General features: G+C 39.3%; 1 protein-coding gene across 1 annotated transcript; it reads right to left on the bottom strand.

The window, feature by feature from the left end:
• Nucleotides 1–11,409: 11,409 nt before the first annotated feature.
• CUNH3orf80 (chromosome unknown C3orf80 homolog) lies at nt 11,410–12,090 on the bottom strand. The gene has a single exon (XM_029287274.1). The coding sequence runs from the start codon at nt 12,088–12,090 to the stop codon at nt 11,410–11,412; it is 681 nt and encodes a 226-aa protein (XP_029143107.1).
• Between the last annotated feature and the right edge of the window lie 2,115 nt (nt 12,091–14,205).

Raw genomic sequence — 14,205 nt, 5'->3', positions numbered from 1 at the left:
GCTTCTCTCTGGTTAGTTTCCTTCCGTTGCTTCTTGTCCTGCCTTCAGGTGCTTTGGAGAATAGCTTGACTCCCTCTTCTTTGTGGCAACCCCTGAGATATTGGAACACTGCTATGATGTCACCCCTCATCTTTCTCTTCATTAAACTAGATATATCCAATTTCAGCAACCATTCCTTATATATGTTTTAGCCTCCCTAATCATCTTTGTTGCTCCTCTCTGTACTCTTTTTAGAGTCTCAGCATCTTTTTTACATCGTGGTGACCAAAACTAGATGCAGTATTCCAAGTGTGGCCTTACCAAGGCATTGTAAAGTGGTATTAACACTTCACATGATCTTGATTCTATCCCTCTCTTAATGCAGCCTAGCACTGTGTTGGCTTTTTTGGCAGCTGCAGCACAGTGCTGGCTCATATTTAAGTGATTGTCAACTAGGACTCCGAGATCCCTCTCAGAGTTACTACTATTGAGCAAGGTACCACCTATACTATACCTGTGCATTTCGTTTTTCTTGCCTAAATGTAGAACCTTACTTTTTTCACCACTGAATTTCATTTTGTTAGATAGCGCCCAATGTTCAAGTCTGTCAAGAATCTCCTGTATCTTAAGCCTATCTTCTGGAGTGTTGGCTATTCCTGCCAGCTTGGTGTCGTCTGCAAATTTGTTGAGTTCCCCATCTGTCCCCTCATCCAAATAATTGATAAAGATGTTGAAGAGCAATGGGCCCAGAACAGAGCCTTGGGGCACCCCACTACATGCTTCCCTCCATGTAGATGCAGTTCCATTGAGGACCACACACTGAGTACGACCAGTCAGCCAGCTACAAATCCATCTGGTGGTGATGCTATTTTTCTATCTTATCAAGTAGTAGGTTGTCATCTACTTTATCAAATGCCTTACTGAAGTCCAAATAAATTATATCCACAGCATTCCTCTGGTCCACTAATTTAGTCACTTGGTCAAAGAATGCAATAAGATTTGTCTGGCATGATCTGTTTTGACAAACCCATATTGGCTTTTGGTAATGACTTTGTTTGCCTCTAGGTGTTTGCTGATTCGTTGCTTATCTTTTCCAGAATCTTCCCAGGTATTGAGGTCAAACTACAGTAGATCTGTAGTTTCCTGGATTCATTTTTTGACGATGGGAACTACATCAGTTCTTTTCCAGTCCTCTGGTAGTTGCCCAGTGCTCCAGGATCTTTGAAAAATATAGTTCAGTGGTTCTGAGATCACATCTGCCAGTTTCTTCAAAACCTTGGGGTGTAATCCATCTGGTCTTAGTGATTTGAACTGATCTAGGGTGGACAGGTGCTCACTTATCATTTTCTTGCCTATCGTAACTTGTGTTTCTAATCTGCTTTTTACGGTACTGTTTTTGGTAGGTTGTTTTTTCCCTTTGTGTAAAATTGTGTAAAAATCAATGTATTATGTGAAAGGTATGTACAATTATGTCATGCACTGGGCATGACTCATTATTCATTTCGAAGGAATTCTGTGCATATTTGAAAGTACATCCATAGAACTATATTCTTGGATGGAATCTCTGGATGACCAGGAAAGGTCAAGACTATAGAATCTACTTAGCTTAAGACAGCCTGTTAACCAAAACTAAATAACTACATATTCAAATTAATGTGTGCAAAAGTTCAAAAAAAAATCAACTCTTTTCTCCGGGTTCACACAGAATTTGCTGTTCATTACCTTTTCTGCATTTTAGATGCAGTAAGAACTAGTTTGAGAATTGTTTTGGTTCAGTAGTGGAGACATCAGGCTTGATATCAGGAAAGTGAGTTCTAGTCTTGCCTTAGGCACAAAACCAGCCTGGGTGACCATGAGCCAGTCACCTTCTCTCAGCTCTAAGCAGGAGGCAATGACAAACCATTTCTGAAAAATCTTGGCAAGAAAACTTGGACTTGTCCAAGTAGTTTCCGAGAATCAGTTATGACTGAACAGAAGGAGAAAAATAAACTACTTCTCACCATCATATTTTTCTTTTTCTTATCACAACTAGTATTCTTAACTTTAACAAGACTTCTTCAAGACTTTCCATTATATTCCTGGAAAAAGTAAAGTTGGCTAATTTATAACTGAAAAGGGGGAGAAATATTGGATTAAAATATGTAATAGAATGTAGTCCTTGCATTTGTTTAAAATCCAAAAGCAGCAAAATTACCCCAAAACATTAGGAAAATACCAAGCTATTACACATCCCAGTAGGATTTTTATGGGTACTAAAACACAGCAGGCCTGGCTTCAAATGGGAATAATGCCAAAGTAAAATGTTTAAAATATGAGGCAAATTTGAAAAATAACAGGTTCCATGAATATTTGCTTTGGCCTATCTTACAAAAACATTAAATCTCCTATAATTTACAGCACTGAAATAATTTCAGTACTGTATCTTTCATTCATATTTAATGAATATGCCATTGTAATAAAAAAATTGAGATATGAGAGAAGGAGAAATGTTTTGTGGGAAAGAAAATGCACTTAGAGCTTCCTCATAATCCTTCTCAGAAGATAGGAAGATAAGAGGGGGGGGAGGTAAGAATGTAAGACAGGCTGTGTTGCATTAGTTAGACCGTCTACTCTTGGTTTTTTTTGTGGGGGAATGTGCTCCTGCAGAAGCAGAAGCAGAGGGACAGGATCCTTCCCAGAAAGATGCCTGAATTAAGAGGCTGCTGAGTCCTGAGATGGATAGGGGAGAGGAGAAGAGGTTCAGGGTAACCATAGCCTAGAATCTCTCAGGATACATCTAGTAGATTAGAAGTTTATATATTTAGTTTGGCAATATCCTGTCCATTAGGTGTAAGTAAACAGGATTGAACTCAGTTGGATTTCACTATCTTGTCTCTGGGCTAAGACCTGACATTTTACAGTAATTGGCCAGATGCTTCTGGAGAACTCTTAAGAAATATGAAAAGAAGAGTCATTCTTAGCTGTTCATTTGCAGGATTTTGTAATCAAAGCCAAATACTTACTATAGCATTCCTAAACAAAAAGGTCTTTTGAAGTATGATAGCTGAAAACCACTAATCAATTAATATATTTCTCTTAATAGACTCTATATTATTTTCCAATCAGATATTAGCCATATAACATAACATCAAGGACCAGGATTATCTAAGTGGCTTGCTGGCTTCCTGTTCTGAGCCATATAGCACTAACAGCTTTATGAAGGCAAGATACACCAGTGAAAGAATACAAAAAAATTACGAACAACTCACTCCTACCAGTGCATGCTGACTTTCCTCATTTATCAGCCAAATCCAGGAAGCCTCTACTGGCACTTGCATAACATCTGTCCAACAACTTTAACATTGATTCCCAATGGAAAGTCAAATGGGTCACTGAACACCCAGACAGGCAGACATATAAATGACCCCACAAAAATGGTGCCAGATTTTGAACTACATCAGCAATGGACAATCCTGAATAGGATTTACACTTCAAACAGTGTCTACCAGGACTCTTTGTATAAATGGAGTAAGCATCCTCCCCTCATTGTGACTGCAGAGTCCCATGTCAAATTGTAGATCATATTGTGACTGGCTGTAAGCTGACTGCATACTGTATGCTGTCCAGTATCTGATTTTTTTTCATATATATGACACTGCACTTCAATGATTAGATGGCTTAGACATTGGAATTTGAGCACAGATCTTTTTAACATTTATATTTTATTGTGTTTTGCTAATCTAAATGAAATATTAATATATAACTCTAGTCCATGTATGATATGCCATGCGCTAAATAAATAAATAAATAACTGAATTGGATGCAGTTGAACGAATGTAAATCAATATGCTGTGCAGAAAAAGTCAGCCGTGACTGTTTCAGAATAGCTTACTGCAATCCAGATAAATAACATGTTGGGCAAACAGCACCACTGATGTCTCCTTCTCATTGTTGTTGCCTATTTAGAATTTCTAAATAAAAGAATGCATTTTTAAAGGCTAATTATTGTATATTCCTTCTCATATTTTGGACCCAATGTCTGGAAAAAAGATTTAAATCACGATTTCTTTGTGGTTTGTAGACAATGTACTAATTGCACAAGGGAATTTGGTGATCATATTTCCCTTGGATTCTTGAAAAAAGTAAAACTGAAAATTTTTGCATCTTTAAAATGTTCAGTTATCTTTAGTTCAGTTATCATGAGCGGTAGAAAGAACCAAAACATCAAGTTCAGTCCCTCTGATGCAAACTATGTTTCCCACAAAATTTAATGCAAGAATTTTCTAAGCATTCTTTTGCCTCACAAAATAAAACACAAGTAGGTTTAATCTTATATGTAGAGAGACACTATTTAGAGGCAAACTGTATCCTTTTCATGCCCATGTTATATACTTATTTTTCTATAATTGTGGGGTATAAAAATAAGGCATCCTTGGTGCTCTTTGAGCTTGCTTGTTTTCTTGCAGACATTTCATTACCCAAACTAGGTAACATCATCAGTGCTAATTTATATAAAACTAACCACAGAAAAGGGCTTAAAATATTTTGCCTTTATTATTATTTTTATTCTTCTTGGCTTTTAGTGAAAAAAATGAATAATTAAAACTAAAGAGAGTTAGGGAACAAAAAAAAAGCAAAAACAGGGAGGAACAAATAAAAACATTTATTCAACAGATAAAATTTGAATTAAACATTTTGTAATTGAAAGGTTGAAGACCTTTTTTTTCTAAAGTTGTAAATACAAGTTACCCTCCTGAAAGTATTCTTTAGTTTTCCAATATTTTGCAACATTCAATTAATTTATTGTATAGTTTCATGGTTAATTTGTTTTATAGTTTATGTGCCCTTGAATAAATGAATAATAAACTAGCCTAGAAGTGATTACAGGTAGTCCTCAATTTACAACAGTTTGCTTATTGACGTTCAAAGCTACAACAGCACTGAAAAAAGTGACTTATGACCATTTTTCACCCTTATGACTATGGCAGCAGCCCCATGATCACACGATTTACATTTGGATGCTTGACATCCGGTTCATATTTATGACAGTTGCAATATTCTGGGGTCTTGTGGTCATCTTTTGCAACCTTCTGACAAACAAAGAAACTGGGGAAGCCAGATTCACTTAACAACTGTTACTAATTTAACAACTTCAGTGATTCACTTAACAAATGTGGCAAGAAAAGTTGTAAAATGGGGCAAAACTCACTTAACAAATTTATCACTTAACAACATAAATTTTGGGCTCAATTGTGGTCGTGAGTTGAGGACTACCCACATCAGATAGTAATTAAGTAATTTTGCAAAAAAATTTAAAAAAATGACCAAAGCCAGTAACTAAGAAGATAATTCTCTAGTAATGGTAATAATTATCAATTTGATTATAGCCCTTCAACATCTTCTAGATTGATCCCAATCCCTGGGCCATAGCCGGGTGAGAACCAGGCCACATAAGCAGCAGGAGAGTGTGAAGCTCCATTTACGCATGCAGCGGGCGTATGTATGAAACCCTCCCCTCTTCCCCGCCACCGCTGCTGCTGGTCCATGGAGCCGGAAAGATTGGGGACTGCTCTTCTATATGTTTCCCCCCTTTTTCAGTTCTTTTAAGTCAGCCTCGGCTCCTTCCAAATATTTGGAAATGCAGTTTTCTTGGAAAGATTTTCAGAAGTGATTCGCTCTTGCTGTCTCCTTCCTAGGTCTGGGAGAGAGTGATTGGAGCAAAGACTTCCAGCTGGCTGTTATGCCCAAGGCAGAACTAGAACTCCTGTTTTCACAGTTTCTAGCCAATGCCTTTAATCACATCAACAAACTGGATTTCAAGATTTGATTTGTATAAGGTAGTTTTATAATGCTTTCATGTCATCTATAAATTATTTTTATGATAAATTTTTGATGAGTTAACTAAAATAGATTTGAAGAGAATTTTGTGCTCTTGAGAATTCCAAGCTTGTTTTTCTCCTGTTGCTGGATGCATATTAATATTTTAGTTTGTTATCTTTAGTCCTTTATTTCCTTGTCTATACTTAAGTATAATTAATGGCTTTGGTTGGACAGTAAATAAAGATTAACTAGCTCAACACATTTTTCTACAGCCAATTACTGTAAAGGCAAAGGAAATCCGATGGTAAAAATGTTAACAACCCGAGGAAACTGCTTCACACATTTGGGGCTAGCAATTTCCCTTGCATTTCAGGGCCTTGGGAGTTTATTATTTACTTGAGCAGTGGCCAGAAATAAAACAGATTTATGAATGAAACTAATTAGCTTTGGTAAAGTTCTAGAGCTTTACCATGAGGTAAAAATACTAAATGTGTTTTTAAATGGCTTTTTAATGCGGTCTAAACCAATGGACACAGTACAGGTTAGTCTTCAACTTACAACAGTTCATTTAGTGACCATTCAACGTTACAACTGAACTGAAAAAAGTGACTTATGATGGTTTTTCACACGATGAATGTATTTTTATGATGATTATGATCATGATTTATCACTTGTTGCTGGTAGGTACACTGAGCGCTTATGCACCGGAGACAAATTCCTTGTGTGTCCAGTCACACCTGGCCAATAAAGTATTCTATTCTGTCCTGTCCTGTCCTGTCCTGTCCTATCCTATCCTATCCTATCCTATCCTATCCTATCCTATCCTATCCTATCCTATCCTATTCTAATGTATGATTAGAAGACGTTTTCTTTTCCAAAGAGAAGAATGCATTTTAATCACAAGAAAGTAACAAGGACACCATTTCAACTTTCTTCTGTATGCATTTTTACAATGAGTAATGAATATATGCCCAAATGCTAGCATATCCCTGCATTTTTAAAACATATAGCCTTCTAAAATGTTTTCATCTAATAAGTGCAAACAATCAGCATGAGGAAAATGGGACTCAGGCTCTAGAAACAATAATGTATTGCTCTATCTAACCACAACCAAGGAAGTACCTGCTAAGATTGCAGTGGAGAAAAAAGGCAACTGAATGGCAGTGAATGGCCATTTATATTTTTCCAGAAAACACTCATTAACTATTAAGTGGGTTTACCCTAAGGAAACATTACAGAGAATATTTTCAGCATTAAAGATAAAGAACAGCTATGACTCCAAAGAACGCCCAGTTTACCACTTCTTAAAAGGTGCTAAACCAGAATGTTTCTTTTTAGTACAAAGGAGATGTTTTAATCACACAAACTTCATATTTGTTAATACTATTGTTTTTTACCTTTAGACAGATAAAAGTGGTTCTAAAGACACAATAAAGGCTTTCATTGTCTCATCCTTAACTTTTCACATATTACTTATGGCTTCAAGTTGAAAGTCAAGCCCCAGATCTCAGATTGATAGACCAGGACACTGCCAAAGTAAGCAAGCTGGTTATTGGCAATGTATCTATCTGATTTGGGGCAATTGTAATGAGCAGTTTTTGTGAGGCCATGAATAGTTTTTTATTTGTCATGAAAAACCTAAAAATTCATTAGTGGCAAACAAATTAATTAAAACAAATTAATTAAACAAATTCATTGTTTAATTAAATAGGCACCAGTTTCCTCCTGTATTGTTTAACATAAGAACATATCAAGATCAGCACTTCCGCAGAGTCATCCACTGTCTTGTTATTTAATGATCTTAAGTATTAAATTGTACATGAACTACCTTAAGTGGGACTAGAAAATATCGCTACAATTTCTTGGGACATCAGTTTCTCTAGTGTTTGATTTTGAAGGCTAAATCCCAATAGCATATGAAGCCTTAGTTAATTGTGGGGTTTTTTTCAAACCAGTTTTCCAGTTTATCATGAATCATTGAAACTTTAGCTAGATACATTGGTTAGGTTTAAACATGTAAGAGTAAAGTATGGTTGGCTAGTTATGATTCAGCATGCCATGCAAGCATGTTTTTCAGATATTAGATCTTTAATTAAAAAAATACTGAGATACTGATCCCTTAAAATGTTTTAAGATTTCAATGGCTGGGGTATGACTAATTTAAAGCATGAATGCCCTTGTTGAAAACCACCATCATAACAAAGATTACTGGATAAACCAAAGATTTTAGGTGCCAAAAATTGGATTTGGCTAATCCACAGATGGGCTTATCTGCACGGATATACAGTAGATCTTTCCCTCAGCTTTTAAAAAAGTATTCTCAAACTTTTTAACCAAAATACCATAAAAATGTGCCATATACAGATAAACCAATAGCAAACATTAAAACAATAAAAACAAATTCAAGGATTGGCTTCCCTGCGGATGGATGAGTATATACAATACTACTTTTTAAAAGTAGCAAAGCTATTTACGGAGGGTGGGATCATGATATCACAACTGAGATTTAATAAATGTTACGTGTAGAAAGCCCCTTTTTTGAACCATATCGGGGGGGGCCTTCCCCTGAATTTAGGAATGGTACACATAGTTATAGGTATGTACTAAATAAAATAATAATAATAATAATAATAATAATAATAATAATAATAATCTTCTAAGAAGCCACAGTCTCCTTAGAAGTCTTTTAAGAAATCAGGAACAGTCTCCTGCAGAAATTCTGGGTTGCTTTCATTTGGCTGTTTAGTCCAAATTACAGTTGTAAAAGTTTCTGATTTCAATACTACTCTCAGTTTATACTATGTTACATGACCAGAAGAGTCTTGACGACGTGTGAACTTTAGTGAGTAATCTACACAAACTGAAAACACACTTGGAATGTGACCTAGGACCCTTTCTAGCTTTGTCTGATTCAGAACGTTGTATTTCCAACACTACTGAAGCCATGGGCCAAATAATGCTGGAAACACATAATCTATATTCACTGTAATGTAATTTGAATCCCCATCTTATGGATATAAAATGTGTTGTCACATTATCGAAATGCCAAGCAACAACTGATTGCGGGTTTATCTGCCATGTACTGTAGAAGACCATAACCAGCCCTTCCTTTGCTCTATGGGATATCCCATTTAAATAAATAAGTAGAATCAAAGTGTCATTAATTAGGTTGTTTGTGAAACTCATCCTATTCATACATGCCTCAAATTAGCACTTAACAGTATTTTGGAATGCTGGATGAAAAAAATAGTTTTCTTCTCATTAATGCTAGCTTTCCAAATATTTGTCAGTTTGTATTTTGCCTTCTCTGTAATATGAAACTAATGTTTAACTTGTTCAAAGATAGAAGGAAGCAGTTAAGAATCAAAGTCCAAACACATACTACTTGCAGATGCTCTGTATTATGCCATAAAAACCGAACTATGAGAGAACAATTTGAAGTGGAGAATTAGTAAGTAGAGAAAGCACTAAGTACTGTTATTTTCTCGGTAACAATTGTGATATTCCTAAATGCTAAGCATTTCAAGCAGCAGTTAAGCACTTAGTAAAACAATTTTGTATTACTGTGTAGCAAAATCAATTGCATAATATATTAATGGCAAAAATTCACAATTACAAACAAGCCAATTGAGAGGCCTGTAGTCACAGTAGCTGCACTGTTCTTTATCTTCCTCCACCAATTTTTAAGTGTGCAGAAACTAGAGCTCCCACTTACCTGAATACCCAGATAAGAAGTTTCTTCTGTAATTCTGATAGTTCCAATAAGTTTTCTTCAAAATACATTGGATGAATGTTCTGACTTAGGTATGATGTGAGCTTTTGCTATTGTTTTAAGCATAACTATTAATTCTCTCTTATGATGCTACCAACAGCTTGGGCTTCAGCAACAGCTGGTTCCTACAGATGTCAGGTTTAGCCAATCCTCTGTACCTTTATTTGAAAGTAAGTCACATTGAGATAACTGAGGTGCCCTTCAACTAAAGCACACAACTCTAAATTCAACTAATTAATGTAAATGGGGTTGTGTTTAGGAGGCAATTCTCATAGTGCAAGGGTGTCAAACTGCTGGTCCGCGGAGCGAAACCGCGCCCACCCCATTGCCAGCAATGGAAAAAAAGTCACGATACGTCACGACACGTCATGTGATGTTGCAAGTTTGACACTCCTGTCATAGTGGAACTATTTAGAACTGTGGCTTATGCTTGCTTGCTCTCTCTTACATACTCTCCCCTATTACAGACTGTCAACACCCCCAAGATTTCTTATTTTGCATGACATTATCCTGAATTAAAGTTACCATCTCCAGCATTATAAAACATGCCTAACTCTAGAAAGTACCATCACTGCTTTCCAAGTGGCCATCATAAGCCTGATGGATACTGTTGATCAGGTGTAGAACAGAAGTGAGAGGAGGAAAAGCAAATGGTTTATTAACCAAAGTTCACTTCTCTAATCTTAATACTTTTCAATAATTTAGTGCACATCAAGTGGTCAAAGTACTTATCAAATATTATCTCAGCAATGCTTGCAATTGCCCAGTAAAGTTTTATCTCTGTATTTCACTTTGGTGGCCAAGGAGAAGATAGTGATAATTGGGGTATCCTAGTGAGCTAGAAATGGGCGACTGCCAATTACTAGTTCTGTCTATCAAGGAGTCCCTATACAGAACCAAAAAAATGCAGTGGCCAAAAAGGCAACTAAATGAATAAAAAGTTAACTATGGCTCTCCCTCAAATAAAACTTGCATTCCTATTGTTCTACGGTGTTATATCAGGATGGCTGATAGTCATGAATATTTGAAGGCTATAAAATGAACTTTTAATAATGTTCATCTACCAAAAAAAGACAAATGACTGCTTTTTGTTATTAAAAAAGCTTTTTAATGAATTCCCATTCATCACATTCTCAAAAGTCCCCAAATCTTTCTGAACTTAGTAATGTCAAAGTACTGTACTTAAAAAAAAAAAAAAACCAACCACCAGAAGGGATTTTGTGTCTTTCTCTTCATGCTCCCACCTCACATCCAGTAATGTTGCTGATTTTGCATAAGCAAATTTCTCCGAGTTGCTTGTTGATGTGCATAAAGCAAATTTCAGGAAAAGAGAAATTTAAACCAACATGATCTGGATTTACTCTGAGTAAAAGAATCATACTCTTCCCTTCCAGGATTTTATTTTGTATTAGGAAGGTACAGAGCGCATTCACACCATACAGGGAACAACTATTAAAAAAACAAATCTAGCTCGTACTTGTGAATGTCTCCAATTTGAATGCATGTCACACATTTAGACTGGCACTTAAAAGATGCCTGTTACTACCATCAGGCACGTCAAATGCGAAAGGCTGGCGGTGTTTCACAGGCAGAGGCAGAATCCGACTTTGCTACCAAGGAGCTTCTCTCAGGCGTGCAACTTCCCAAAAAGGGGGCAAAAAGGAGGACCAAGGCAGACCCTCCAGTCACCCCCCCCCTTTTCCCTTCCGTGCTATTTCCACTGACCCTCCCTAAACCCCCCCTCCCAATAGAAAGAGGGGCTTCGGCGCAGGATCTTTGGCCCCACCGACGGCGCAGCTTCTTCGGTTTTTGCTGCACCCGGCAGCTGCGGGGCGCGGGGAAAAAGGCGCGGAGGCTCTTCAGCTGCCTCTGGTCCAGCGATCCGGTTCCGCAGGGCCCCTGCCCGTCCCGGTGGCCAAGCTGGTGACGGGCAGGACCAGGGGCTGCTGGGGCCGCATGGATTCCTCGTAAGTGGGCAGATATTTCACCTCTTCGTAGCTGGGCAGCTGCAAAAAGACGGGCGAGACGACGTGCAGGAGAGGGGGCGGCAGGGAGGACTCCCGCCCCCCGCTCTCCAGCAGGGAGTCCTGCGAGGTGGCGGCCGTCCCGTTCAGCGGGGTAACGCGGGAAAACGACTCCCGCTCTTCCGCGTCGTCATCGTCGTAATCCGCCTCCTCCTCCTCCTCCTCTTCCTCCTCTTCTTCCTCCTCGCCCCGTTGCCCCGGGTGCCGCCGCCGCCGCCGCCGCCGCCCGTGCCTGCGGGGGCTGGGGCAGATGATCCGCTGCAGGAAATAGCCGATGGCGAAGAGCACCAGCAAGATGAGCAGCCCGGAGAGCTTCCGCACGAACCAACCCACGTTGTCCAGGAACGTGTGGAAAGGCAGCTTGCAGCACTTGGTCTCCGCGTAGCTGGCGTTGCCGTAGCTGCAGCAGCTCTCCTGCGCGCCGCATTTCTCCTGGCCGCAGCTGCCTTGGCACGGCTGCCACAGCAAAACGGCGCCCAGCGCCAGCAACCCCGGGGGGAGGCTGCCACCCGTCATCTCCCCCCTCCTCAGGGAAGAGGAGGAGGAAGAGGAGGAAGAGGAGGAGGAGAGCGGCGCTCGCTCCGGCCCGCCAGCATGGCCCGTCGCCTCCGCGCTCGCTTCCCCTCCGGCTTCTTCGCAAACTCGCCTCCCGGGCGTGCAACTCCAAGCCTGGGGAAAGGAGGGGGTGGGGTGCTTTGGCAGCTGCGAAAGGAACCCCTCCAACCTCCCCCCCCCCACTTCCTCGCCTTCAGGCAGGATCGCCTTTACTCCCTCAGCCGAGATCTCGGACGCGGCGAGGCTGAGCAGGGCTTGCTCGCAAGGACGGGCGGCGAGGCGCGAAACGCGGACATGTTGCGCGCGGATGTCTGCGCAGCCGGACAAGGGGTTAACGGGGCCGATCCGCTTGGTCTTTTGCAGCGCTTTAATCTTTATTATTAATACAGCTGTCGTCTTCTCCTCTCGTCAACGCTCGCTCCCCTTCGCTCGGGTTGAGTGCCTCTGCTTAAGTGATTGGATTTCCCTGTGAGCGTTATTTAAATTTACTTGCTTCTGAGGCTGGCTTTCCATCTTTCTGATTAAAAATTGATGGTCATCATTTGGCGGATGTTAATAGGCTTAATGCAACTCCTTTTCCATTAGAAAGGTTGTGGGGTTGTTGTTTTTCCTCCTGGCTTTTCTGTTCTGTTCTGGCTGCGTCTTTGCTTGCCGAGAGGTGGTAGTGACTCTTCTTTCCTAGAGAATATGAGGGACCCACCAGAATAGCCACCGTGGAGAAACAAATAATCCAAGGCCAGAAAGAGATTCAGCGAACAAAGTTTAGAAATCCAGCAGATGAAAAAGGCAAGACAGCTTTTCCCAAGCTCATATCTCCAGATCTAGTCCGATAGATCTAGATAACAAAAGAGTAGTGATCTTCTCACAGTAGAGCAACCTGAACAGTTAACAGTTAACTGAATCACAGTTCATTGAATTACCTGGATTTGCAGAAAATGCTGAGCCACCAACTAGCCCATCACGTTTCCATTTGCCATACTGATTCATTAGTGTTCATACAGCAACAACAACAGTGAGGTGTTTTGGGTTAACACACTTAACAAATTTGGTGATCCCAGCTAATTGTGGCTGATTGATCAACATGGAGTTGATTTTGAGAGGTCCTTGGTGCTCTCTGACTTGGTTGATTTCTTGCAGATATTTGATTACCCAAACTAGGTAACATCATGATGAAACGTCTGCAAGAGAACAATCAAGCTCAAGACACTACCAAGGACTTTTCATTTCAACCCTGAGCTACAAATATTCTCCGCTGTTGGAAAGCACATTTTACTGTGCAAACTCTTGCTGGAGGAAGACTGCAAAACTCTTGCAAACTTACTGGAAGAAGATTGGGAAAGAGTAATGGGGTAACAGTAATGAAAGTAGTTTAATAAATTATAAGCATTATTTTTAGTTATGACTTCCTTCATTTTAGACAGCTGGGCCACACAAGCTGGAGTCTAAAGCTTCTACAGACCCCAGGATGGGGAAAACTCTTCTGAGCTTAGCATATCATTTTATTAGGATAAAATCTATCTAGAGAAGTTGTATAATTTGATGTAGATTGAAAAAAAAAGGATGGTGTATGGTTTGCAGTAGGTAGGGCTCATGAAGGTTATTAAAACGAGAAGTAAGAGAAGGGTTTTTTTTCCCCTTACAACAATGTCCCACCTTTCCACATGAAAACTGATCTCCAGGAAATTACAAATTAAAAGCCTGATTTCCTTTTTTCTTTTCTTCCTTCCTTTTATCTTCAAATTTGAGCATAGAAAGAGATCTGAAAAAAGGCATAGGTATAGGACAACCAACTTTCAAATTTTGCTTTCCTTTGTTAACTTACTTGGGCCTTACAGTTAGTTCTCAGCAAAACAGATGATGGTAAAACAATAATAAATGTAACACATTCTAAAATGCTTGATTTTCTGCCTTATTTTCTACCTGAATCTTCCTCTCCTGCGAAGCACTAACTTAAAAGGCACTTATGGCCAAAAAGATGTAAAGAAAAATCAATTTGTTGCATCACAGGCAAGAGTGAAATTGAAATAAGCCCAAATGTATGGCAGTTCCAAAAGACTGAACAGAAATAAGATGTTA

The sequence above is a fragment of the Protobothrops mucrosquamatus genome, unplaced genomic scaffold (genome assembly GCF_001527695.2).
Source record: "Protobothrops mucrosquamatus isolate PMUCROS unplaced genomic scaffold, P.Mucros_1.0 scaffold_281, whole genome shotgun sequence".
Lineage (NCBI taxonomy): Eukaryota > Metazoa > Chordata > Lepidosauria > Squamata > Viperidae > Protobothrops > Protobothrops mucrosquamatus.
Note: the sequence above shows the minus strand (reverse complement) of the source record. Positions and strands in the feature narration are given on the sequence as shown.